Here is a 27,814-nt window from a genome sequence, read left to right as displayed (position 1 = left end):
TGAAATGTAATTCTAACATAGCAACGCATCACTTTTTCATTGCTTCCATCTTTCTTTGCCCCGTTAATGTCCTTTAGCTTCAAAATTAATTCACAGAACCAGTCAGTTTCAACTTCAATTGATAGAATTAATGGCATAATGGTCTGGAAATTGTTTCAACTAATGTGTGTTTAATGGTTCCCACAGATTTCACAGAGAAGCACTTAAAACAGAGATACCAAAACCACATGACAACAGCAAGCCAGCCTGTATACTAAAGGAACAATTGTATTTCACTAGATGACCCCCTTTTCAGAAAATATAACAAAAAGTCAATGTAATATCATTCACAGTTACAAATTACATAAGTTACCTGGTCATGGTCACAAGTAAAATTCTTATTCATAAATAAAATGGTAAGACCATCAGACATAAGACAAAGAAGCAGAATTCAGCCTTTCTGGACATCAAATCGGATCTGACATTGAATGAGATCACAGCTGATCCAATGAGCCCCAACTCCATTTACCCGCCTTTTTCCCTTTAACGCTTGATTTCCTTATTGATTAAAAATCTGTCTTTCTCAGCCTTGAATATACTTAATGACTTAGCTCAACAGCCCCCTTAAATAATGAATTCCACAGATTCATTACACCCTGAGTGAGGAAATTCCTCCAAACCTCTGCCTCAAGTGTGCAAGCCCTTCTTCTGAGATTATGTCCTCTGGCCCTAGACTCTCCTTCAGGAGGAAACAATCACTCCACATCTACCTTATCAGGTTCGCTAGACAGCTATAGGCCAAATCTACTCAATTCTCCTCATAAATGAGTCCCTCACTAACCAGCATTAACCTAGTGAACCTGCTTCCAATACCATAGAGTCATATTGCATCAAAACAGGCTCTTCGGCCTACTATGTCTCTTCTGACCAACAAACACCAAACTACTCCAATCCCATTTGGTTCATTGTCTAAGATGGCCTGGCATTTTAAGTACTCATCCAAATGCTTCTTAAATGATGTGAGAGTATCTGCCACCACCACCCTCTCAGGCATCATGTTCCATATTTCTATGATCCCCTGGGTGAAAAAAATTCTTTCTCAGATCTCCTCTAAACCATTTGGTTCTCACCTTAAATATATGCCCTCTGGTTTCAGACAAATTTGTCATGGGGAAGAGATTCACATGATCTACTCTGTTTATGCCTCTCATAATTTTATACATCTCAAACAGATATTCCCTCAGCTCCCTCACTCCAAAGAACATAATACCAACCCAACCAGTCTCTCCTTAAATTGAGGCCTTTCATCCAGGTAAATCTCTTTTGCACCCTCTTCAATGTAATTGAGTCCTTCAGATTGTGTGGTGACCAGTACTGCACAAAATATTCCACCAGTGGCCCAACAAATGTTTTATAAAGTTGTAGTAAGATTTCCTTGCTCATACATTCTGCACCCTGGCTAATGAAGGCAAGCTCCTATCTGACATCTTCAGGGTTCAATGGACTTGTACACCAAGGTCCCTTTGTTCCTCAGTACTCCTTAGGGATCTACCATTCATTTTTATTATCCTTCCCGTTACCCATCCCAACATACATCTTCACACTTATTGGGATTAAATTCCATCTGCCAATGCTCTGCCCATTTTACCAGCTGATCAATATCAGATTGTAGCCAGAGACCATGCTCTGGCTCTATGCACAAGTTGACCCTTTGATATCTTATAGGTCCCACCCTTTCCTCAGTAATTCAAAAGATGCCAAAGATGTTTCATGGCCCCTCTTTATCCTTCTGATTTCCTTTTGAAGTAATCACCTACACTTCCTACACTTTTAAAGGTCTTTCACTATTTTTAATGCAAGTTACCTACATATGCTTCCTTCCTTTACTTTACCAAATGTTCACTATCCCTTGACATCCAGGGTTCATCAGACCTGCAGCCCTTGCCCTTCACTCTTACAGCGATATGCTGGCCCTGAATTCTCACTGTATCGCTTTTAAAAGATTCTCACTTGACAAATGTAGACTTACCTGCAAGTCGTTGCACTCAGTCTATATTTGCCAGATCCTGTCCAATGATATTGAAATCAGCTTTGCTCCCGTTTAGACACAACTTTGCATTATCCTGATCCTTTGCAACAATGACTTTGAAACTTAAGTTATGGTACTATCCACAACAAGCTTGCCCTCTAAAACTTCAACAACGTGACCAGCTTCATTCCCTAGTTTAGGTCTAGCACTGCCCACCTTCAGTCAGACTGTAAACGCAATGACACAAAAAGCTCTTCTGGATGCACTTTAAAAATTCCATCCCATCTGATCCTTTCACACAAAAGCAATCCCAGTTAATGTCAGGAAAGTTGATTCCTACAACTATAACCTTGTTTCTCACAACTTTTTGTGATTTGCCTGCATATCTGCTCCTCTATCTCCCTCCATCTGTTGGAATCTAGTTTAATCCCAGTAAGGTAATCACCCCTTATTTTACTTCTAAGCTCTCCTCAGATGGCCTCATTTAAATACCATTCTATAACTGCAGTGATGGTTTGCTTTATTAATAAAGCAATGCCCCACCTCTTACTTCCATGCTTCCATCCCACCTGAAATCTCTATGCCCTGGTATGTTGAGCTGCCAGTCCTGTCCTTCCTTCAACCATATCTCAGCAATTGCAACAATGTCATATTCCCTTGTGTTGATCAATACTCTAAGTTCACCCACCTTACAGTCCTTGCCTTAAAATAGATGCAATTTAGCTTTCCAGTCCTCCCATGTGTCTTATCATGCCCATGTCTGTTCCTGGCATTCCTTCTGATTGGGTCTTCCCCCCAACTTATCATCTGCTGATTGCCACATACCCTTATCAAATCAGTTTAAAATCTCCCCAACAGCACAGACAAATGTGCCGCCATTCCTGATCAGGTATGCCCGTCCAGCTTGCATAGGTCCCACTTACCCCTGAAACTGCCCCAATGATCCAAAATCTAAAGCACTCCTTCCCATCGTTCCTTTAGCCATGCGTTCATCTGACCAATCTCCCTATTCCTATACTCAGTAGCACGTGACCTGGAAGTAATCCAGAGATTATAACCTTAATAGTCCTCTTCTTTAATTTACCACCTCTTTAAGCTGCTGCTGCATTACTTCCTTTCTTTTTTTACCCATGGCATTGGCAACCGACATGTACTACATGCTGGCTATTCACCTTTCCCTTTCAGAATGTAATGTTCAGTATATTTTTTCTTAGATAAGGGGACCAAAACAGTTTACAGTATGCCAGCTGTGGAATTAATGCTTTGTGCAGTTTTAGCGAAACTCACCTATTTTTAGACTCAATTCTCTTTGAGATAAAGGCTGACATTCCATTTTCCTACTCTATTATCTGCTGAACTTATATACTAGTTTTTTGTGACTTGTGCATGAGGACTCCAAAATGCCTCTGTGTTACAGCTTTCCACAGTCTTTCTTCACTTAAAAAACATTCAATTTCTCTATTCTTCATCCCAATGTGCATAATCTCACTTTTCCACATTATCTGCCAAGGTTTTGCCAGCTTGCTTCACCCGTCCACATCCCTCTGCACTCTTTGTGTCATCCTTATCTGTTTTTGTACCATCAGCAAACTTGGCTATAGTACATTCACGCAAGTCATTAATTTAAACTGTACATAATTGTGGTCCAAGCACCGCTCCGTGCCATCAGTTGCAGGTTGCCATCCTGAAAATGCCTCCCTAAGCCTTGCGTTCTGTCTTCTAAAACATCTCAACGAAGAGAGTAACAGTCTCTGCAGATGCTTTGGATCAGATAGACTTGGTTTGTGGAAGATGTTTTGAAGTGGATTTGTAGGTAGACTCCACCAATATTTTGTCTCTCTCAGATAGGTATGAATTAAAATACCCTCATATAAAGACAATAGCTAGACATTCTTTCTCTATCTGAATGTTGCGTTGTTGAGTTTGTATTAAGATCCTTGCTGCAGGTAGAACAGGGTGTTCCTTGCTGCAGAAGTGTTGCTCCAAGTCCAGCATTGCTGTCATCATCATGCAAGGTGATCTCATCATTGACATCATAGAACTCAGCACTGGCATTGTTGTCCAATAGTTGTTTGATTTCAGTGAAAGTTGCTTCTTGTTTTGTGTCTCAATACCACTGCATGTTCTTAGCAGGGAGCATTAGCATATTCCGATGCCAAATTAGGCAAGACCATTGCTAAACAATTAGTGAATCTGTTGAATTATTGCATCTGCTTTCACAACTGTTGGTTACTGCATCTCTGCTACAGCTGTTACTTAATGCTGATGAAATCATTTTGCTATCAAAATTTGGCCTATATATTTGACTCCACACATCTTCAATACATCTTTGTACTTGTTTAATTTCCAGTTCTTTTGGCAAGTTCTCTCTATTAGTTGCACTAGATTCTGATTGTTTTCTGCAATGGCTTCTTCCATTGTGCCCCCACAACCATAAACTGGTAGGTCATCCACAATAGCTTCACTCTGAGAAGGTCACTATTTCAAGCTGTATTGATACTCTTCTGAAAGGCCAAACAGCATGAGCAACACTTTCCTGGACGGCATCAGTTGGAAAACTGCTGTTTTCATCCAACTTCAGTTGCCAATAATCAACCTGTACATTTGTAAGTTGTAGCAAAATTTATTCAGCTATTGGCATGGGGAAGGAAAATCTCTTCAAAGCTTCATTGAGATTGTTTAGATCAATGCTTACTGTTTTCTAGGGTTTTTTTCACTATTATCATGCTGCTAATCTAGTCTGGAGGAGTTGTCACTTTCTTGATTAATTCCATTTTATCCATCTACTTTAGCTTGCCTTTCAGGCTGAATCTGAGGACAGTTGAGCTCACCTCAGCAGTCACTGAGATTTTCTCACATCTGTGCCAGTTGCAGAGGGATTGGTACTCACCAGATCAGCCACAAAAGATGTTCAATCAAGAAGTCACATAAAGATGGTACAGATTTTCATTTCCTGTGATGGATGGATGCCATCATCTTCAAGCACTCCTCCAGTGTTAGATAGGTCTTCCAACCAGCACATTTTTTTATATATTTGCACTTGCCTCCAGTATTGGCATTTGTGCCTTTTACTATGTGCACAAGAGAATATTGTCTCTTGCCTTAAGACTTTTTACTACTCTTACATAGCATCTGATTAGATCCATGCTAGCACAGTGGCTCAGTGGTTAGATCTGCTGCCTCACAGTACCAGGGTCCTGGGTTCAATTCCTGCCTTCTGTGTGGAGTTTGCACATTCTCCCTGTGTCTGTGTGGGTTTCCTCTGGGTGCTCTAGTTTCTCCCACACTCCAAAGATGTGCAGATCAGGTGAATTGGCCATGCTAAATTGCCCACAGTGTTAGGTGCTTTAGTCAGGGATAAATATAGGGTAGGGGAGTGGGTTTGGGGGGGTTCCTCTTCAGAGGGGCAGTGTGAACTTGTTGGGCGGAAGGGCCTTTTTCCACACTGTAGAGAATCTAATCTAATCTATGGGTGTGGAGGTAATGGAAAAAGCCACTGCAGACTGTAACCAGAATTTAGTGCAACTAGTAGCTGAAGGCCGTCTGATGAACCAGAATTAAATAAATAAAATTGAAGATGTCCAAAGTCAAATACACAGAGCAAGTTCTGTTGCACTAGTTGCATTAAGTAACAACAGTTGAAAAAACAGTGCAATGATTTGATGGATTCACAGATTATTTAGCAGTGTTCTTAGCTAACTTATCATCAGCTCAAGCTCACTGCTAAGGACCTGAAGTAGTATTGGGGCACAGCACAAGGAGCAGCTTTCACTAAAATCAAACAACGATAAACAACAATGCCAGTGCTGAGGCACTATGACATCAATGATGAAGTCATCTGGTAGTCTGATTGCTGGCAAAGCTGGCATTTTTTTTACCCTTTCCTAATTGTCCTTGAAGTGAAGGACTTGTAAATGCATTTTAGAAAGCTGATAGGAGTCAACCACATTGCTGTTGATCTGGAATCACATATAAGCCAGATCATATAAAACAGCGGATTTCCTTCCCTAAATGACATTAGTGAACTAGGTTTTATATGGTAATTTCATGTACACAATCACTTTGAAATCCAAATTTTATTAACAGAATTCAATGAGCTGCTCTGGCATGATTTCGACCCAGAACTCTGAAACAATATCCGAGGCCTCTAGATTATTAACAACAGGAATATTTGGCAGACATTGTATCTTTCTATGAGGCTGTAAGGCAGCAAGATTATGTCATGTGGCACTGCAAAACCATATCTGGCATTCAGCATACTGTCTTATTTCTAAGGGTCATTGGGCTCAAAAGTTAACTCTGATGTCTCTCCACAGATGCTGCCAACCCTGAGTTTTTTCAGCAATTTCTGTTTTTGTTTCTGATTTCCAGCATTTGAAGTTCTTTAACCCTTTATTCTATGTGCTCTCTCTTGCCCTTAGCCTTTCTGCACCTCTCTCCTCCAGATATCTGAACATGGCATTCTTTCTTTTGCTTGTGCTTTGCAATGTATGAGCTGGTTGTTTATATGAAAGTCTCTACAAAAATACAAAATTGTTGATCAAAAATTCAATGCTGATTAATATATCAAATGTAGATATAAAGCAAAATTAATCACTTCATCTTTAAAAAAATTGTTCTTCATGTTTTGGTAGTTTGCAAAACCACCACAGCAACCTGTAATCTCTCATTTGCCTCTCATAGTACTTAATATAATCAATTTTTTAAAGAAAAGTAAATAAAAACCCATATTTCTAAAATAAAAATGTTCATATTTTTCACTTATCGCGTGCAGAAAGGCATTTGCTCCCTCCCTCACCCTCACCTTCACAAAATCCCCACTGAAAAAAAGAGAAACCATACCTTTCGAGTTATTTGAAAAATGTTATTTTTAATTAAATTTAAACCAAACAGGGGAACAAGAAAGGAATACACCATTTGTGAAGCACATATTGTAAAACAGAAATATGAAAGCACATTTCCTTATTATTTTTCAAAAATAGAAACTTGTGGGACTTCCTAGTAGGTTACACCAATTGGTGCTGTGAATACTCTCATTGATCACAGCATCTTGTTACTGCTTGAATGTACCAATGGGGGATTTAAATGCAACAGCTGGGAGGCGCGCATCCCGCGGTTCACGCTGGGGGTTGTAGTTCCACTCCCAGTCAATAATGTACTGAAGGGTGGATGTGTGGACTACAACTCCCGGCAGGCGGCGCGGACCGGCTGACGTCTGCGCAGTGACGCGTAGGGGGCTGGCGTTGTTTATTGTGGCCGGGGACGCCATCACGGTACAAGGAGCCCAAGAGGGTGCAGCAGCAGGAGCTGGAAGTGGGGGGTAGAGAGAGATCATCCATCGCCATCCGCTCCGCTGCTGGTCGATATCGACTCGGCCGTTGCTGCAGCACAACCGCGGCGAGTGGCGCTATCAACCCGGGTGGATATTGGAGAGGGGAGGTTGTTTGTTGTTATTTGGTGACGGTGGTGTTTGGAGGGGGGGAAGGAAGAAGGAGAGATACCAACCGTTTTCCGGCCGAGGGAGGTGTTATTTCATTATTTCACCAGGAATCGACAAACCGGCTTTTTCCACCACCTCTTCCGTGAATAGAAACCGGTGACTCTGTGCGGCCGTTCGTCCTTCGTTCCTGCTCTCTCTCTCTCGGCCCCCCCGTTGCCACTCCGGGCGGACACACACAGTCGCCATGGCCTGCGGAGCCACTCTCAAAAGGACTATCGATTTCGATCCCCTGCTCAGCCCCTCGTCACAGTCCCCGAAGAGGAGGCGCTGCACCCCGCTCAACTCGGCCGCTTCCCCGCAGAAATACCTGAAAATGGAGCCGTCCCCCTTCCGGGAGGTCACCCCCCACCTCACCACAGGTCAGTCAGTGTCAGTGCCGGCCCGAGGGGGAAGGGGAGGGGGAGGGGGAGGAGGCCGCGGCTGGAGGGAGGGGATTTAGGGGGCGCTGGGGGGAGTGAGGGACTGGGCGGCGCCTGGGCTCGCCCACCCATATTCCGCTCTGTAGCCGGGCGTGTGGCTCAGCTCAGGTGCTCCTCACCCCTTCACATCCGCTTCTCCGTTTCCCCTCCCTCTTCCCCTCCACCCGCTCTCATTACCCCCCCACCCCCCCCACCACTGCTACCCTGTCCTCTCTTTCGCCCACACTACCACTACCATCCTCTTTCCCCCCCACCCCCGTCACCCTGTCTTCATTCTGTTGTCTTGCCCCCCCCCCACTGTCACCCTGTCTTCACACTGTCGTCTTGCCCCCTATACCCCCTCACTGCCACTCTGTCCTCTTGCTCCCATTCACAACACCACTGTCACCCTCTCCCCATCCACTGTCACCCTGTCTTCACTATCTCCTCTTCCCCCAATATTCCCCCCATTGCCACTGTCCTCTCTCTCCATCCACACCCCCCCCTCCTCCCATGACCACCACCCTGTCCTCTTCTCCATCCACCCCCTTCATCTCTTTCTTCTCTCCCCCCCCCCCCCCCCACCGAAAAATCTGGTCTCCCCTGCCACCCTGTCCAATTTCTCTCCTGCCCACACCCCTACCACCCTCCCCCTCCCCTCCCCTTTTCCCCCCCCAAATATCTCCGGTTTTCCCCTTGTACCCCACCCTTACAGATCCCTTCTGGATGATTTAAATCCTATTGATCTGTGCCTGAGATTAGCGGAAGACGTAATGGCTTTCTCAAAGGGATTGACCATTTTTCCTAGAGACTGCAGTGAAAGCAGTGTGTTTCTCATTGAGAGAATTGTTTTTCCCTGCTTCAATTTGTTATTAAAATTGAGTCTAGCTGAACATGTAACCTTTTAAGCCAGAAAGGAAATGATGTATGAAGCTTGTGTAACTACCTTTCAGACCATTTACTTTAAGGGTGTGTTCTGCAAATTTTGAAAAACTTGCACAAATATCTAATCACTTAGTGTGAATGCAGATCTGTATTGTAGAAGGTCAGGACTCCTTTATTTCCAAATAAGGCAACGTGCTAAATTTTTCAAAGTTAAGTTGATTGCTTTTTTTTTTACCTATTTATTAAGACTATTTTCTTGTGGTGAAGCTCTTGACAGCCATTTTGTTATTAAGTTTTTGGTTCGGTACCTTGTTAGTTTAAACTTTCACATCTTAATGTGCAATGATTTTGAGCACTTTTATTTCTATTAACTAGAATATTTAAATGTAACTCCAATATTCACTTCAAATTTTTTACTCATTTTAGCTCTTTACATTTTGCAACGCAAGTTATATAATGTGCTTTCTAAGTTGAGGGTTGACTAAATCCACAGTTTACCCTCCTAGTTAATCCCTGGTTGCTCGGGTAGCAGCATTGGTAACTAGGAAAATTTTTCATTAGTGAAAGTGAAACCCAGACCTTTTTTGTTCTGTTGTCAGATGTTTGTTTTGAAAAAAATTATTCTTTTTTTTTCAATCCAGTATTATCATCAAGAACTCATCAAATTTGTTAGATGGGTTGCCTGTACTTTAACCCTGTGATGTCTTGGGTTCAGAAATGTCTCCTTTTAATTCCATCAAAGGATGTGGGTATCTTTGCCAGTATTTATTACCTGTCCCCCAGTTGCTAAGAAGGTAGTTAAAAGTTGACCACATCGCTGTGGGTCCAGTGTTTTATGTAGACCAGATTCTATAAGGATAGTGGATTTCCTTTCCTGATGGACAATAGTGAACCAAATGGTAACTATTACAATTAAGAGTGGCTAGCTTAGACATTGGGCCAACATTTCATTATAGATTTTTTAATTGAATTCAAATTTCATTTGATGTGATGGATTAATAATGGTCATTGCTAAATAGCACAAGAGGCCATTTAGTCCAATTGTCTGCCCAACCTATTTACACTAATCCCACTTTTTTCATCACTTAACCTTTAAATTATGACATTTCAACTGCTTAACCAAAAATGTTCCCTGGCATTCCCTCAATCTCCTGCCCTTTACTTTAAAACTATGCCCCTCAGTTCATTATTGACCCTTCAGCTCAGCAGAACAGCTGCTGCTTATCCATCATGTCCATGCCCCTCACAATCATATGTACCTCAGTCATGTTTTCCCTCTGGGAGAAAGTGAGATCTGCAGATGCTGGAGATCAGAGCTGAAAATGTGTTGCTGGAAAAGCGCAGCTGCTCAGGCAGCATCCAAGGAACAGGAGACTCGATGTTTCGGGCATAAGCCCTTCCTCAGGAATGAGGAAAGTGTCCAGCAGGTTAAGATAAAAGCGATGTGGCCTCCTCTATATTAGGGAGACAGGCAGCCTACTTGCAGAACGTTTCAGAGAACACCTCTGGGACACCCGGACCAACCAACCCAACCACCCTGTGGTTCAACGCTTTAACTCCCCCTCCCACTCCACCAAAGACGTGCAGGTCCTTGGTCTCCTCCATTGCCAGACCATAGCAACATGATAGTTGGAGGAAGAGCGCCTCATCTTCCGCCTAGGAAAAAGGGATGAACTCCGATTTCTCCAGTTTCTTCATTTCCCTTCCCCCCCACCTTGTCTCAGTCAAATGTGTCGAACTCAGCTCTGTCTTCCTGACCTCTCCGCCCCCACTCCAGCGTATCACCCTCACCTTGACCTCCTTCCACCTATAGCATCTCCAATGCCCCTCCCCCAAGTCCCTCCTCCCTACTTTTTAATCTTAGCCTGCTAGACACCCTTTCCTCATTCCTGAAGAAGGGCTTATGCCCGAAACGTCGAGTCTCTTGTTCCTTGGATGCTGCCTGACCTGCTGCGCTTTTCCAGCAACACATTTTCAGCAGGTTTTCCCTCTGCCTTCGCTGTGCAAACGAGAATAACCTGAGGCTAACCAGTGTCTCTATGGCTAAAATACTCTGGCCCATCCTAGTGAATCCCCACCACCACCTGTGCAATACATCCTATAGTGAGATGATCTGAACTGTACACAGAGCTTAAGTTGTGGCCTAACTGAAGTTCTGTACTGCCCCAACATAATCTCCCAGCTCTTGTAAATCTCACATTTGTACAGGGTTGAATTTCATCTGCTACCAATCCATATTGTCATCCAAAAGCTTTACTTATCTCTTCTCCACACTCCTTCAGTTCTGGCTGGGAACACGTTAAAAAGTGTTGTGAAGGACAGTGGTTTTAAAAATAAAGCATTTAACTTCCATTTCTTGCCTGCACTGTATGTATATGTTAGCACTTATTTGATCATTGAGATCTATCTTTGGTGTGTGGTCTGTTTACATTTTTCATTACTGCCAAATAAGTGGAATTCAGTTGCATGCACTTTTATAGCTTCCTAAATGCCCATCCAAAGTTGTCTTCTGTTGCGATCATACTATTAATGCGTACCTTGTTCTAATTTTGCTATGAACAAAGGATGTTATTCAGAGCAATAGTCATGTGACCATTCATCTGTCAGCTTGAGTTCCAGTAGATAACTCCTTGCAGAAAGCATCATGAACAAGCTGATCCTCAATTTGCTTGTTGATCTACATTTTCCAATGGATATACTAACAAATGATCAAGAAGCCTGGGTTTATGCTTTTATTTCTGTTCACGAATTAGCGTCAGGGCATGTGTCCCAACCTTCCAAATCAAAGTGTGAATGAAGCAGCAAGATAAATTTAGCGAATTGGATTGAAAGTCTTACAAGCAGCCTACAATCTTTCCTGAAACTGTTGGATAGCTTGCATTAGTATTACAATTGATTGTACTTGTAATGTGTTCTATATCTAAGGCATTAGTATACATAAGATATTAAAAGCAGCTCTGTCTGTAGCTATAGATACTGGTCTGCACCAGGGTCATGATTGATAGGCAGGAATGTGACTGCAATGTAAAATGTCATATCATTATTTTTTTGGACCAAATCTCTTCATGTAAGAAAGCTTTTAAATTCTACTTTGTAGAAAGATCATTATTGACTGGTTACAGCAGACACCAGGGAAACATTTGATTGTGACTTCCCTTTTTCACCATTTGAGTATGAAGGTGATTGACCCTTTTTTTTTAAAGGTATCTGTTGTGTTCAGTTACATAAGAGACAACATCTCTCTAGCTTGGAATAATAAAGGAGGCAGGGCATTGACATTGCATTGATTGCACCAATTACTTTATCTTCACACAATTGGACAAATCGATCTTAATATAAAGTATGTTAGTTTGCATAATTTTCAGGATTTAATTGCATCATTAATAGTTAATATGCAATTATCTGAAGCAAACTGGCTAAACCTTTTTACAGATAGTTTTTACTGTTGTGAAAACTTTGAATCTCAAGGCATTTATATAGTTTGCTGACAGAACCTCCAATTTGCTTGAATGCAATGTGCTTTAAAGTGCTTCTTTCAGTTGTAAAGACTTTTTGTGTTTTTCTTCCAGAGCAAATTCTCTACAACATAAAACAGGAGTACAAACGCATTCAGAAGAGGAGGCATTTAGAAAGCTTCCTGCATCAAACTGAGGGAAGTTGTTCAAGTGATACACAGACTCATGTTCCAATTTTAAATGGACCAGCTTTGCAAGGTATGTGCAGTGTTCAGTGTGGAAATCCAGGTTCCTAGTTAAGGTCTACGTTACTGATGGAGTTTACTGTAGTTATCTGTATGGTTAAACAAAAACTGTTGTGACCTGTATGCTTCAGCAGTTGACATTTTTGGAATGATTACTGGAATCAAATAGCAGTCAGGATGCAAAGCAATGTGTTAATTACTGACGAATTTATAAGTGGACTTGGAGGCTTGATATCTTAAAGCATTGTCCTTGGAATGGGTTTCCTTTTATGCAAGAAATATATGCTGTTTCACAACTTTATGTACCTTCAAAGTTACATGGCAGATACATTTTTTTTGTATGAGATCATAGAGCAGAACTGAATGCTGGGCAATAACTTTGTGCATCACAGCTAGTATTGGCTTAGATAGCAGTTATTTCAGATCTACAAATGATCATGATTTTATTTGAATGTTACTTCATAATTTAAGATGAACAGTAATTTACTGCTACAACTGACTTCATGGAAATGGGGTGACATTACAAGCTGCTCCTGTGCACACAAGTTGAATTAACTTGTAGAAGAACAACAAGAGTAGTTTTCAACAACAAAATTATAATTTTCAAGTTGAACTTAACTACCCAGTTTTTCTGCTAATGGCAGTACAGAATGATGTGAAATGACAAGGTCACTAGCAATTATTAGTGTTTTAACTGCTATATTAACTTAGGAAGGCAACGCAAACATTTATTTTCAAACTCCTTCAAGAATAATTTACTTTAATTGGGAAACATCAAAATTGTGGATTAATATGGTTAGTAAATGTCTGTGAGGATGGAGGTGCTGTTCTAGCCTTTGACAAGGTTAGGAGTGACATGAAAGACTAAGACGATGAGAACCGCAGTCTCAAAGAATTAATTGGTGAGCCAGTTGAAATCTAAATTTTCCTTTAGACTGGAACAGCACAAACTAGATGAAGATGATGTAATACTTGTTTAACTGGATATTCATTATAGTGATATATCTAAACTTGATACACTAGTTAAATGTGTATGGGCAGGTGAATTGTGGGAGCTGGTGGACACAATTATGATCCACAGTAACCATATTTGCAACCTGAGGGTTTCACTTTAAAGAGCTAGTGTTAAACGTTTTGCTATGATGCATTAGGGAGGGGAAAAGTCTTGGGCAATTTGTTCCATTCAGTAGTCACCTCCTTAGGTGAAGTACTAAAGGCTTGGACTGTAGTTAGGGATAAAGGGTGTGACTTCCAAGTGAGGCAGATATAGGGATTTGGATGATGACACTGAAGCGGTTTCAGCTTTTGCAAACTTACCCAATGGGAGCAAGATTTTTGCAACCTGTTGGGATGAGCCAGGATGCCATAAGATGAGCAAATCTGAGCACTGTACCATGCTCCAGGTGGCATTAACTTACCACTATACCAGTTTTCAATATGGAAAGAGTGGATGTTTTATGGACACTAATCTGTGCAGCCTTCAGAGTAAGTGCTGAAGATTGTGTTGCTTGCCCAGTGTCGAGGTTGAGTGAACCGGGCTTCAGCAACTTGTATAAGTGAAGAAGAATCCTAATGTTACCTACGTGAATACTGCCTACATAAGTAGATCTGAGGTTCTGCTACAGAAGAATGAACAACTAGAGGGATAGTACTAAATTCAGCACTGTACATGCTGAAATTTCTGGATTTCTGCTTGGATACATTGGCAAAGGCTGTCTCGGACAAGAGGTCCGTATATGCTGTGAATACTAGTTCTATGGGGCAACAAATATGGGTTTCAAATCCTCAAGCTCTGACACTAGCATGGTAGTGGAAAGAGGAAGCTGCTACGTTGGGATAATCTTGACCTGGGCAATACTGTGACTAGTGTCCTTGTAAATGAAACAACTAGGACTGTTGAGTCAGCGTAGAATTCTGTGGGAGGATATTTAGAAAGTGTCTTGTCCTCTTTCAAGAAATGCAACAGGTTAGTGATGTGGATAATATCATGAGTGTTGCAGCAGACAAAATGTAGAAACATGAATGCACTAGCAAGTATGGTCTTTGTAGGGAAAATGGCAATTAGAGAATTCAAAGCTGCCTTCAACAGTTTCTAGTTGGCACAAATAGAAACAAATGAAGAGGACACTCCGTGTATGTCAGTGTGCTGTTAGTGTTTTAATTATACAAGTTTTCCTTTTACCTGTTTAGTTGATACTTTAAAGTTTTTTATAGAGTTAAAAAGCATCTGAAGTTGCTTCAGGGCCAATCATCCAACCTTCTCTGAAAACTTCTGCTCATGTTTGAAAGTTACAGCTCAGACAATCAAAGCATTTAAATAGAGACAACATCATTGTTTTGAAGAACTTCCAGGATTTGCATCTTTACTGCAAACTATCTGTTCCTGTCACCCCATCTCTAGCTCAGATTTTGAAATCTATTCTCTAGTCCATGACCAACATTTCAAACTAGGCAAAAGTGAGGTCTGCAGATGCTGGAAACCAGAGTCTAGATCAGTGGTGCTGGAAAAGCACAGCAGATCAGGCAGCATCAGAGGAGCAAGAAAATCAATGTTTCAGGCAAAAGCCCTTCATCAGGAATGGAGGCAGAGAGCCTCCAGGGTGGAGAGAACATTTCTGATTCCTGATGAATGGCTTATGCTCAACATCTATTCTGCTGCCTGACTGGCTGGCTGTGTTTTTCCAGCACCATGCTCTTCAGCTCTGACCTCCAGCATCTGCAGTGTTCAGTTTTTTTCCTAATCTACCTAATTCAGAAGGGTTTGAAGAAGGGATAAAGACATGAGGTCTTGACAGTAGTGGTCTAAGAGGAGATCAGTGGGCTAGTAAGCAAGAACCCTGGTCTAATTTTCTGCAGATGTTGGTACCACGACAGATGGTGGAATTTTTAATGATTAAAAGTCTGAACTTCAAAGCTGACATAATGGTGACCATGTAGCCATGTTGTGAAATGAAAGCTTTCTGCTTCAAGTCCTTTTCTAAAGGACCTGTTTGAACCTATGTGTGACTCCAGGCTAACTACCCTGTGGATAACTGGATGGCAATAAGTGCTGGCATGGTTAGTGATCTCCATGTCCCAGCTCAGAAGATAGAAGTGAGCAATAACAAGGATGTAAATAGTGGAGAATTACATTAGTGTCCGACCTTGGCCAGAAAGGTTAAGCTTCAAATCCTACCTGGTTTGGGGTGTATCAAACTTGCCTGACTGGGTTAATTTTGAAAAGCAAAATGTCACTGATAGGTGTCGTATATAGGATCCTTAACCATATCAATATAGCAGGTCACTTTTTAAAATTCTGTACATGTGATAACTTTTAATGTTTGAATAAATCAAAAAGCAGGAGTTGAGTTCAAAATCTTTTACTGTTAGTGACCATTTAGCCCATTCTGTTCTGGCCAAAAAAACTGCCCATTCTAATTCCTTCCACCTAAAACCCAGTAACCTGCAGATCTATGCACCATCTAAATTTGTTGAGGGGTTTCTATCTTCACAACCAGGCAGAGCACTCCAGCAAAGTGCCATCCTGGGAAAATCTTGCTTTCCTCTTTTTTTTTGCCCCTGTCTCATCCATTCACCAATGATCCCAGGCATTCCCCAGTAATTGATCTGTCTGGTAGGGAAACTGAATGTTTCTGCCTAGTCTAGTTAGACCTCTCAACTGTTTTCTTAACTGCCACTTCAGCAGTCTCTTGAGAATGTGTATAGGGTGTAAGCAGGCAGGGGAAGAGTTGAGTTCTGAGTTTTGTTTTACAAGATTCAGCTGACCATGTCTCATCTGATAACTTAGTTAACAAAGGGTGCTCAGGCAAGGGTAATGCTTTAACCAGGTGGAAAAGCATTCCTTATGTAGAGAGCCATTTAACAATATTGGAAGCATTCAGCATATGAGGTCAGTTTAACAAGGTGAAAAGTATTCATTGTGAAGTCAGTTATTCATTGTGTAATAGCAGATGGTTTAATCTTTACTATTGACACTTGCTGATTATAAGTCACCCAATCAATATGTAGTTGCCTTATCTGGATGCTCCTCCCTATAAAACGAATATGTAGTTCATTGAAAAACTGCTGTTCCAGAAAAGACTGAACTTGTCCCTGTGCACATGGGCGGTCATGCTGTCTCCCTCCAGGGGCTGGAATAAAAATGGAAGTAAAACCACACTGAGCATTTTGCTTCAACTGAAGGGGGAAAGCGGGATGACATTCTGTTTGAAGAATAGACTAGAGTTGTTTTATCTTTCCTCAAAAGTTGCAATTTTCTTCACCTGCCAACAAACGGTGGCACAGTGGTTAGCACTGCTGCCTCACAGCACCAGAGACCCGGGTTCAATTCCCGCCTCAGGCGACTGACTGTGTGGAGTTTGCACGTTCTCCCGTGTCTGCGTGGGTTTCCTCCGGGTGCTCCGGTTTCCTCCCACAGTCCAAAGATGTGCAGGTTAGGTGAATTGGCCATGCTAAATTGCCCGTAGTGTTAGGTAAGGGGTAAATGTAGGGGTATGGGTGGGTTTCGCTTCGGCGGGTCGGTGTGGACTTGTTGGGCCGAAGGGCCTGTTTCCACATTGTAAGCAATCTAATCTAAAAAAAACTTGTGAATCTTGTTGTTTTCTCTACAGAGCAATTATGTCCTTACTGTAATATTGTGAGCAGAAATGTATACAAAAGTCCACTTGCAACCTAACCAGTGATATACACAATTAAAATGCTACATCCACCACTTTTCCTTTTTTGTATTGTGCAGTGGAAGAAAGCATTGTTTTGCTTTCTAACAATCTTATCTCCCTGTCTCACCACCTTCAAGGACCTGTGACAATGTATTTCAAGGTCTCTCAGTTCACTTCCTCGGCCCCTCAATGTCCTCTTTATCCATGGTATACTCCTGAGCTTTGTTTTTCCCCCATGATATTGCCACATTTACTTCTGTACATTGGAACTTAATGTCATTTAAAACTGCTCACTCCACCAAATCATTGATAGTTATTCTGGGCTTGACAACCATCCACTTCTACTCATGTGGCCAGTTTTTCTTGTCTGAAAATTGAGGTGTGACTGGTATATTTGAAATTCAAATATTAACACACAACAAACAGCAAGGGACTAAACACTTACTAGTGGCACACCACAGTTCACTTTTCCATTTGATAAAACATCCACCAATTACTACCTTTTAAAGCGTGACGTTCCCATCAAATCATGTTAACTGTCCCAGATTTAAACTCTCACTTAGAAAGGCATGGATTATCATGTCTTAGAATAGATATGAATGATTTGCCCCACCACCAAGATCAGCCTGACAGGCCAGTAATTATTTGACCCCTCCCTCATTGTTTTTGTACAATTTATTTAATGTTCTTTTGACCATCAGTTTACTGGTACATCCTGTATCTAACGAAGAATGGAAAATGATCCTCAGCATCTGTTATTTCCTCCCTGGTTTCCCTTTAACAGCCTGGGATGCAATCCATATGGCACTTATGATTTTCTTCAAGGAATATCAGTCCCTCAGGAACTACCTTTCGCGTTGTGCTTATTTTATCCAATATTTCACATTCCTTTTAATGAGAATATCTTCGCAAGGATAGGGATGATGCAAACAAAGTACTCAGGAACCCTGAGCACAGCATCTGCGTTCACTTAAAGTTAATGCTTACATTTCTATAAGCCCCAATTCTTTCCAATGAAATTCTCTTGTTCTTAAAATATCAATAAAACAACATAGAATATTTCTTTCTAAAAACTAAAATCCTAAACACTTTTGGAAAAGCTCAGCAGGTCTAGCAGCATCTGTGGAGAACTTGACTGAAAATGTTACCTCCAAGTGACCTTCCTTCAGATTTTCTTGGTTGTTCCCTACTAATATTTTTCACATCCTTACTTCAGTTTTCAACATTCAGTTTTTTTTACAACTGCCATAGCTTGCTTTCTCGATTTTTGTCTTGTACTTTTTTTTATTCACTAAGGTGTTCTAAGTTTAGAAGTACAATCTATTTTTTTTGACAGGACATGTCTGCATTGCCTTTAGAATCTCCCTTTTGAATGCCTTCAACCAACCTGCTGCTTTTGTTTCAATCTACAGGATTTTTTGTAAAGCTTATTTATTCATTTTCCATAATGCTAAGTACAGCTATTGTGATCACTATTCAATCTCGCCACAACTCATGCATTTCCACAGCTTTGCACTTTAAAAAGGGGGACTTAAATAAGTTTCTTGAATGTTGTTCAAGAGCTATGCCATCCTGTGCTTTCACACTACATTCCAGTTGTGAGGTCATTGAAATCATCAAATGTATTACCACTTTGATTTTGCACTCAGATTTTCTACAGATCTGTTTTTCTCTTCCCTTCTATTTGGAGTTTTATGGTATGCTCCTTAGTTTTATTTCTGAGCTCAACACTTCTGTTTAATTCATTTTTGTACATCATATTTTCCCTCAGCTGTAATTTTTTGATAATGCTCCACTTTAACACCTTTCTCCCCCTCTGTCCTGTGTGAGAACTACCTGAACTCTAATGCTGAGTTAGCACTTTTTGCCTGGTTGAAGCCAGGTTTCCATTTAGCAGTTGTTATGCTACTGTGTATCTCTGTGCCATATTCATGACTGACTTAGAAATCCATTCTAATGCCACCTAGAGAGTAAGCTATTTTTAAAAATCTGGTAGGGAGTGGGGGAGGAATGAATTTATCTAAATTTGTAATCTTCAGGAAAAAAACTGTTAAAACAACAAGCAAAATTCTGGGTCACAGAGCAAAGCATTTACTTTTCCCAATATGATTTGGACAGACACTAAGATATCCAGTCTGCTCTCAGTTAGAGATTTTGGTTGTGCTGCTGATCTTTGATAGTCGTCACTATCTAGAATATGTAAAGACCCAGCCATCTTTCATTAAGAATTCCACTGTTTTTCTACTTCTGAAGGTCCTTGTGGGTTATAAATAGGTGACCCCCTATTCTGAGATTATGCCCTCTGGTTTGAGACACTCACTCCCACAAGGGGAAACAACCTCTTCATGTGTTTGCTAAGTAGCCTAAGAACCTTTTTTGTATGTTTCAGTAAGGTTGCTTCTCATTCTTCTAAATTCCAAAGACTACATGCCCAGTGTACTCTACTTAAAGAATCTTTCCACACATGGGATCAACCCAGTGAACCTTCTCTGGATTGCCTCCAATATCAGTATATTTTTCCTTGGAGAAGGGACCCAAAACTCAAGTGGTAAACCGTCTGTAGTCTGACTAGTGCCTTGTTTAATATAGATATACTCTCAAATCCCCCTGTTCTGTATCTTTCTGCTGTTGGTCTCTTTGATATTCACTCTTCTTTCTCCCAAACCCCACATACTTTTGCCCATTTGTTATGTCCTTATCCCAATTATCTTTTTAAAAAACTGATCCATTATCCATGCTATTTTACTACCTCCAGCAACATGGTCTGTTTTTCTGACGTAGCTTTGTTGTACCTATTCAAATACTTTCTGAATTATATCCAGTCCTTAATCTTTATCTATCCTGCTTGTTAGTTCAAATCGTAGCAAAATTTATCAGGCACTATTTTCATCTCATGAAGTCATGCTGACTGTTTGATCATTGTGCTTCACAAACTTTAGTTTTTTCAGCACGCTACCTAAAACAATTGAGGGTAGATGTGTGTTATTTGGACTTTAGTAAAACCTTTGACAAAGCTCCGCATGGTAGACTGAGTAAAGTTAGGTCACATGGGATTCGGGATGGCTGCCAAATGGATACAATATTGGCTCAATGATAGGAAACAGTGGTCGTCGAAGGTTGCTTTTCAGACTGGAGGCCTGTCACCAGTGGGTTTGGGTCTGGGTCATCTTTTGTCATTTATATTCTCATCCAAATCCTTTTTATTTAAAAGGCATGGTTAGTAAGCTTGTGGACTCTACCAAAATTGGTGATATAGTAATAGTACAGTGAAAAGATTTAAGATTGACCCTATGGTGATGAGCTGAAAAATGGCAGGCTGCGTTCAAGGTATTGCATTTTGGTACAGCACAAAAGGGAGACTTCTACAGTTAATAGAGCCTTTAGGTTGTGTTGAGGGACCAAGGAGTTAGTACATAATTCTTTTGAAGTTTACATCACCGGTAGTCAGGGTAGTTAAGGTACTTTCATTGCTCTCTCTTTCTTTTTGAGTAGAGGAGTTGAGAAGTCACGTTGAGGTTGTGCAGGATGCTGGGGACCCTGTTGTGGAATAGTGTCCAGTCTGATTGCCCTGCTATAGGAAGGATTGTAAGCTGGGAGGGTTCTCAGACTTGGACTGGAAGGTTTTGAGTTATAAAGAGGCAGGAAAACCTGTGGATACCAGACATTATTCAGTCCAAAACGGAGAAACAGTCCTGATAAACATTAGTTTACTACTCCCTAGAACGAGCTTGCTCTGAGTGTAGGAAGTTGAGAGGTGGACTTCATAGATTATAAAATAATTAGGGATATAGATAAGGCTAGTGGTAGGTATCTTACTTTCTCTAGGATGGGGGAATTTCAAGACTAGGTCATACTTTTAAGGTGAGAGGAGGGAAATTTGAGATATGGGGCAAATCTTTGACATGTTCATGTGTGGAATGAACCTCCTGAGGTGGAGGAGGGTGTGGGCATAATTAAACCATTTGAAAAATGCTGAATTAAGTATATAATGGGAAAGGTTTGGAGGGCTTTGGGCCAGGTGCAGGCAGTTGGGACTAATTTAATTTGGGATTGTTTGACATGGACTGGTTAGACTGAAGCGTCTGTTTCTGTGCTGTATGACTATGTGCTTTTCTAAATGTTCTGCTTGTTATATTCTCTATAATGGATTGTATGTTTTTTCTCAGTAATGGGCATTAAGCCAACTGGCCTTTTGTCTCCTTCCCTTTTTTTTAAAAAGGTGTTACATTGGCAGTTTTCCAATCATCTGGGACTTAACAATCTTTTAGGAGACTGCAACCTATGCATCCATTGTCTCTAGTAGCTTCCTTTTAAAACACATCTGATCAGGTTGATGGTTTTTAGTCCCATTAGGTTACTTTGCATTTTTTCTCTAGTAATAATTCCTATACAGTATCTGCTCTTGCTTCCTGAATTCCTTTAATCTCCAGATCTCAAGATTCTGAGAGGTGTGATCCTCTAACTATGGCCTTTATTTGGATTCCCAGGCATTTTGAGGGCTGTGCCTTCAGGTGCCAAGGCTCCAATCTCGAATTCTCTCCCTACACCTCCAAATCATAACATTGGTTTCTTTCTTTAAGAACATTCTCTACTTTTTTGACAAATTTTTCATTGAGCTAGTACAGGTAGTTCTTCCATAATGTGATTTGTAATGTTGCACAAAAACATTATAGAAGTATCGCACTTTGGAAACAGCGCTTATTGTTGATGGAATTGCATTACAGCCAACATGTTTTAAAAGTTTGTGCTTTAGAAGTAGTGTCCTCAATTTGTCAGTTACATTGGTGAATTCTAGCTAATGAAATGTGCTTTAGCTAAACAAGGTATATCTCCTAATGTGGCAATACTTTCTTGCTTCTGTGAAGTACATTTGGATTGTTTGATTATGAATAATTAAATTATAGTCCCAAAACACTCAATGCAATTGGCATTTTATTGTCCTCGCTGCAGAATACCACAAGCTCCTGGGATAAGTGGCAGATTGCAGTGGAGAGCTAGACATCATTTATGCTCTGCTGCTTTGGGAATTAGCTTTGGCCCTCTGTAATCACTTGTCAATAGGAGCAGCGTGGAAAGAAAGTGGGGAAATGTTCACTCTTGGCTGCTAGCTGACTTTAAGCACTTTCGGCTTTTCCACTTACTTCATTGTTGATTTTAACTTTTTTTGTTTTCTCTTAAACCACAGGTACTTCATCTGGATCATTGTCACCACAGTCAAAGAAAGATCAGCCGCTCTTCACCTTGAGGCAAGTTGGAATAATCTGTGAACGCCTGATTAAAGAGCGTGAAGAGAAGATCCGTGAGGAGTATGAGGAAATACTGGACTCAAAGCTGGCAGGTAAATTTGGGTGGGCTGTTGACATTTGGTCAAGTGCAATATCCAATAAGAATATAAAGACAAATACTGAATTCCTTCTAACTACATTGTGGTAGTCTTGGCACCTCTTTTAAAAGATCTACAATTTTGGGGGTGCCAATATTGGACTGGGGGTGTACCAAGGTAAAAATCACAATACCAGGTTATAGTCCAACAGGTTAATTTGGAAGCACTAGCTTTCAGAGCGCTGCTCCTTCATCAGGTGGTTGTGGAGTATAAGATCATAAGACACAGAATTTATAGCAAAAGGTCAGTGTCTCACTCTGTCCCAGTGCTGTGTCAGACTGACAGATCCTCTGTATAGTTTGAGTTTTACATGGATTCATACATTTTATTTTGCTCAATAACTGGAATTCTGCAAAAACATTCACCCCATAAACTGGTGTGTGTGGATGTAGGAGTGACAGATTGTGCATGTGATGGTGTAAGCTTGGTTAAGTGTGTGGGTTGTGAGGGTGCATGGCAGTGTGGTTGGGGGGGGGGGCGGTGTAGTATGTATGCATGTGAGGAGGGTCTGCATGGGTGAGTATGTGGGTGTGTGTGTATTGAGCAGTGGGATCACCTGTAGTGACATGAACCCAAGGTCCAGGTTGAGGCCATTCTCTTGGGTTCTGAGCTTAATTATCAGCTTCTGCTCCGCCACTCTGTTAACACACACATCTGAGCTGTCTTGAGAATGTAACTTTAAAAAGTGCTGGGATTTACATATCAAAGATCCAGTGGCTAGCATATCCATCATAAAAGATGAAAGTTTTAATCTAAGATTGTTTACTATATCCCATCTCCATGACACTGGACTTCTTTGGCTATAAATTCTGAACATGGTCTTATTCTCCACAGCCACTTGATGAAGGAGCAGCACTCAAAGCTAGTTTTGTGATTTTTAACTTTGAATAATTCCTGGATCAGGCTTGATAGTGTGGGGAAATATAGAATTGTGATTATGTAATAGCTTTATGGTAAACAGAACAGAATGGATTTGAATTTACTGTTTTTGTTAATGGCAAAGTACAACATCTAAGAGTTAGGGAGTGGGAGCGGATCAGATTATGGAGCAAGAAAAGTAGGGGTACTAACCAGTCATAAGTACAGGACAACCTTAATTATCTGAGCAAGATCTCAAGGTCCCACAAAACAGTTCATATGCAACCAATCTGTTATCCAAACAAAGTACTACTTGCTCATTTCGTTCAGATAATCGAAGTTGTTCTGTACATGTTTAAGGCCTCGGGCTTTTATTCTGCTGGATGTGGTTCTTGACTTGGACTTGACTGTGAATGGATGAGCGAGACATCCTGAAAGCAAGATGTTTAGCAAGCTTTGTTTTAACTGGCACTCTGGATGAACCAGCACAGTTTTATATACCTATTTTCTTTATCACCACTATGTCCGAGTAGTCGTTTGAGGGAGAGTGAAGGCTGTCTCTTAAATTCTTAAGACAAAGTTGCATTTATTCAAGTGATTTTTATGCAGTAGGTAACTTAATAGTTGTGTATACCCCCGCATGTTTCTATTACTTAGTGATTTTACATTGTGACTTCTCGTTCAACTGGAATACTTGATCAACTGGTTCATTCCTGGTTGCATAAATGCTGGTTAATGAGGTTTGCTATACTCTTATGGTGTTCAACTAATTTTGCTGGTGGATAATTTTTTTGGATGTAGCTGATTTACAATTTGTGGTATCATCTTTCATCTCTGTAATGGACAAAATGAAGCACTGATATTAGAAAATCAGTGGAATGGGGAAGAATACTGCCATGCTTTGCCAGTCCATGCTCATTTTTAAGTGTACAATTGGCATGTAAAATTTATGAAATCCTAAGTATATCTTTAATCAATTTTTTTTATGCATTGCATGGTTAGACAGTCTTTTTAGAGACGTTGATTTGATTTGAATGTTTTTCAGAACAATATGATACTTTTGTGAAGTTCACACATGACCAGATAATGCGACGATATGGAGAACAACCTGCAAGCTGTACGTATACAGATCAGTTTTAATGTCATCTTTCAGTTTGTGCCACCCCTAGTCTAAGGGGACATGATCAGCTTAGATGCATTGAATGTTTCTCAATGCTGCATCTAAAGGTGGCATGCCTTTGAAGTTTTTAGATGCATGTTTCTCGAAAGTAAGGCTGAAACCCATTGTTTTGTTTGCAGTCATGTGCCACCTTAACAGAACACCTTTAGTTATTAGGGACAGAGAGCTAAATTTTAAAAATGTTGGCTTGACAGTATTCTAGAAAGACATGGTGAATTTAGTAGGCCTGACAGAATTAACCTTTTGAGTCTAATATGACTACTTTTGGAGTTCTGAAGGAATCGTCAGAATTGTTAATTCTGTTTCTCTTCCATAGTTACTGTCAGACCTGATTTCTCTAGTGCACTATTTTAAATCTGCAGGTCCACATACTTTTAAAGCAAATATATGTCCAAAGCAAATTGATGCTGTTTCTTTATTTTAGAAATATTGGTGATTGTGTACTAAACCAGAACTTCTAGCCTTGTAGGACTTAATTCTGTAAATGATCATCAGCATGTCTGAACTTTATCTCTACAGTGCCTATGTATGTTCAGCTTGTTGCCAGCTATATCCCTTCCTTCCATTTACTTGATGGAATGATATTGATGTATCTGGCAATGTGAAACTGTGCAGTAGCACAATGCAAAAATTGCAATTACAACTTTAATGGATTTGGATGTGCTGTTGGACTAGGGTGTACAAAGTTTAAAAATCTCTCCATACCTGGTTACTGTCCAACGGTTTTATTTAGAAGCAGAAGCTTTCGGAGCACTGTTCCTTCATCAGGTGGCTGACAACCACTTGATGAAGGAGCTGCATCCAGAAGCTCCTGCTTCTAAATAAACCTGTTGAACTATACCTGGCATTGTGATTTTTTTTCTTCTAACAGAAGAATTATTGGTTTACAAGAGCATGCTGTACACCTCCATAGGGCAAAGTGCATGGTATGTGCTCTCAATAGTTTGCATTTGTACTGGCCTTCACCACAAGTAACTACTCTTGTCGAGTGTAGACAAAAATGATTAGATTCCTTAGTGTGGAAACAGGCCGTTTGGCCCAACCAGTCCATACCAAACCTCCAAAGGGTAACCCACCCAGACCCATTTCTCTGACTACTGCAACGAACACTCTGTGCAATTTAGCATGACCAGTCACCTGAGGCTGGAATCGAACCTGGGACCCTGGTGCTGAGGCAGCACCTCTTTTAAAAAATGCCATTTTTTTATTTTACAGCATCTGTAGTATAATTTCAGATATTTGGTTTATTCCAAACTCTAAAGAATGCTAAATACATTAACCTTATTCCTGCTGATAGCTTTAAATGCTATCTAATTTTAAGCCTTGAAGAAAAACCTTGATTTGGTGTATTGTTCGGTGGTAGTTGGTGGGGAAATCTTGTTACATTGCTTTCTGTGTAACACATAAATCATAACTTCTATCTCTCACATTAAAATAGAAAATTGTGCTATTTAGAAGCTTTTTAACCTTTATTTGACATTTATTTTCTTCTAATTCACAGATGTGTCTTGAATTGTCCCATATTTCTGCGGAGTACCCTTTCCTTTTGAACACTGCAAGTTGGCTGTTTCTCTGAGACTTGTAGCAGTGCCATATTAACCACCTGTGAGCACAGGGTGTTTCCAGCTTGTCAGTGGCAACCACTTTTCTGCAGCGTATGTTTGTTGGAGTGCTCCCTGATATGTCATCACTTAATTGGACCTTTGCTACCTGTACTTATATACCAGTGGCTCCCTGTTAAAATTTTGCTGTATTGTTAAAATCCAAAAAGCTTTTCCCTTGATTTTAATGACTTTAAAAGGAGCAATACTGGTATTCCAGAATTAGCCCTTCGCATATAATTTCAGCATTGTATCATAAATGTCAGACTTTTAGAAGAATCAGTCCCGTATGGTTTTGATGATGAGCCTTTTTTGCAAACTTTTGACTTCTAGCTACAAAAGGCGTTCAAGGAGATTTTAAACTTACTATTACCTGTGTAAGTGTTCTTAAATTTTCTCAAGCTGGATTAGTGGCAGCTTTTTGTTGCCTGGTTTTAGAACCAATTCATATTGACAATACTGAGGTTCACGATCAGATCTGTAGGTGAGCTTTCTTGTTTTAATGTGATTTAGTATGTTCATGTAAACTGATTAGTGAAGAATAATTCCAACCTAGTCATACGTTTTGAATCCAAACATTGAACTTGACTGAGTTGAAGCAACTTGTTTTGTTTTCCTGACACCCAAAAGGCCATGCCTGCAGTTTGACCTTGTTTTTGTTTTGGACATTTACCTTTGTTAATAGTAAATATGTTAAATCAAAATGTTGCATTCCAAAAACTGTTTGGATGCTAGGATACAAATCAGACTCTTCTAAAACCTGAGGTTGATTTCTAATCTTTACTGCTGTGGTGATTCAAGTGAATTTTGAAAATGATTTGCAAAAAAACTAGGTCACATTATCTACTAAACTACCTATATCCAAGAAAACTGAACGTGAACATGCTTCCAAGAGAGCAGCTGTGAAGATGAAGCAGTTAGTGGTGATCTTTTTAGTGTCTGCAGGCCTATGATTTTAAAATGGCTGGAGGGCAAAGATTTGCAAAAACTCATTGTGCACTACAACACTTCTGCAGGCAATAGATCAGTTTGAATGTTGAATGATGAGATTTAATTATCCCTACTATATGGTATGAGAGATTGCCTGCATGTATCTGTGATCGTGCCTGTTAAACAAAGTGCTCAGAAACGAGCTTTTTCAAGAAGAATTAAGAGGGGCTTGGAAGGGGTAACTGAAGCTTCATAGTAATTTTTTTGGAAAATAGTAAATTTTATTTATTCTGGCAGTCTTTCAAAGTTTATTTCTGCATTTTGATGTACCATTATTTTACTGTTCTTTGTAGTGTAATGGAATTTAGTTGACAATAAAAAAGTTTACATCCAGTTCTAAGAATTACTGTTTAAAATTCTGAAGAATATACTGAACAGGATTCTAAGTACAGTGGTGCCTTGGATTCCGACTTTAATTCATTCCAGGAAGCTGTTCGGATTGTGAAACTATTTCTCCATGAAAAATAATGGAAAGTGAATTAATCAGTTTCTGGACCCAAAAAAAACATTTTCAAGACACTTTTTTTTTTAAACTGCAAATACACATGGTTAAGGTAAAATAAGATAAGTAAATGACTTAAATATCAAAATAATAAAAGCAAGAAATAAACTATAACATGAAAATAACTTCATCTACCTTAGTGAGGAGTGCT

At 40.3% G+C, this 27,814-nt stretch overlaps 1 protein-coding gene across 1 annotated transcript; it reads left to right on the top strand.

Annotated features, from left to right (window-relative positions):
- Positions 1 to 7,271: 7,271 nt before the first annotated feature.
- Positions 7,272 to 27,481, top strand: akirin2 (akirin 2). Its single transcript, XM_060849746.1, has 5 exons — positions 7,272 to 7,867; positions 12,361 to 12,504; positions 22,335 to 22,487; positions 24,436 to 24,507; positions 26,072 to 27,481. Exons 1-5 carry the CDS (start codon positions 7,693 to 7,695, stop codon positions 26,080 to 26,082), a joined length of 555 nt encoding a protein of 184 aa, XP_060705729.1. The 5' UTR covers positions 7,272 to 7,692; the 3' UTR covers positions 26,083 to 27,481.
- Positions 27,482 to 27,814: the final 333 nt, after the last annotated feature.

Source organism: Hemiscyllium ocellatum, chromosome 3 (assembly GCF_020745735.1).
Source record: "Hemiscyllium ocellatum isolate sHemOce1 chromosome 3, sHemOce1.pat.X.cur, whole genome shotgun sequence".
NCBI lineage: Eukaryota > Metazoa > Chordata > Chondrichthyes > Orectolobiformes > Hemiscylliidae > Hemiscyllium > Hemiscyllium ocellatum.
This window is presented reverse-complemented; position numbering and strand designations above follow the sequence as displayed.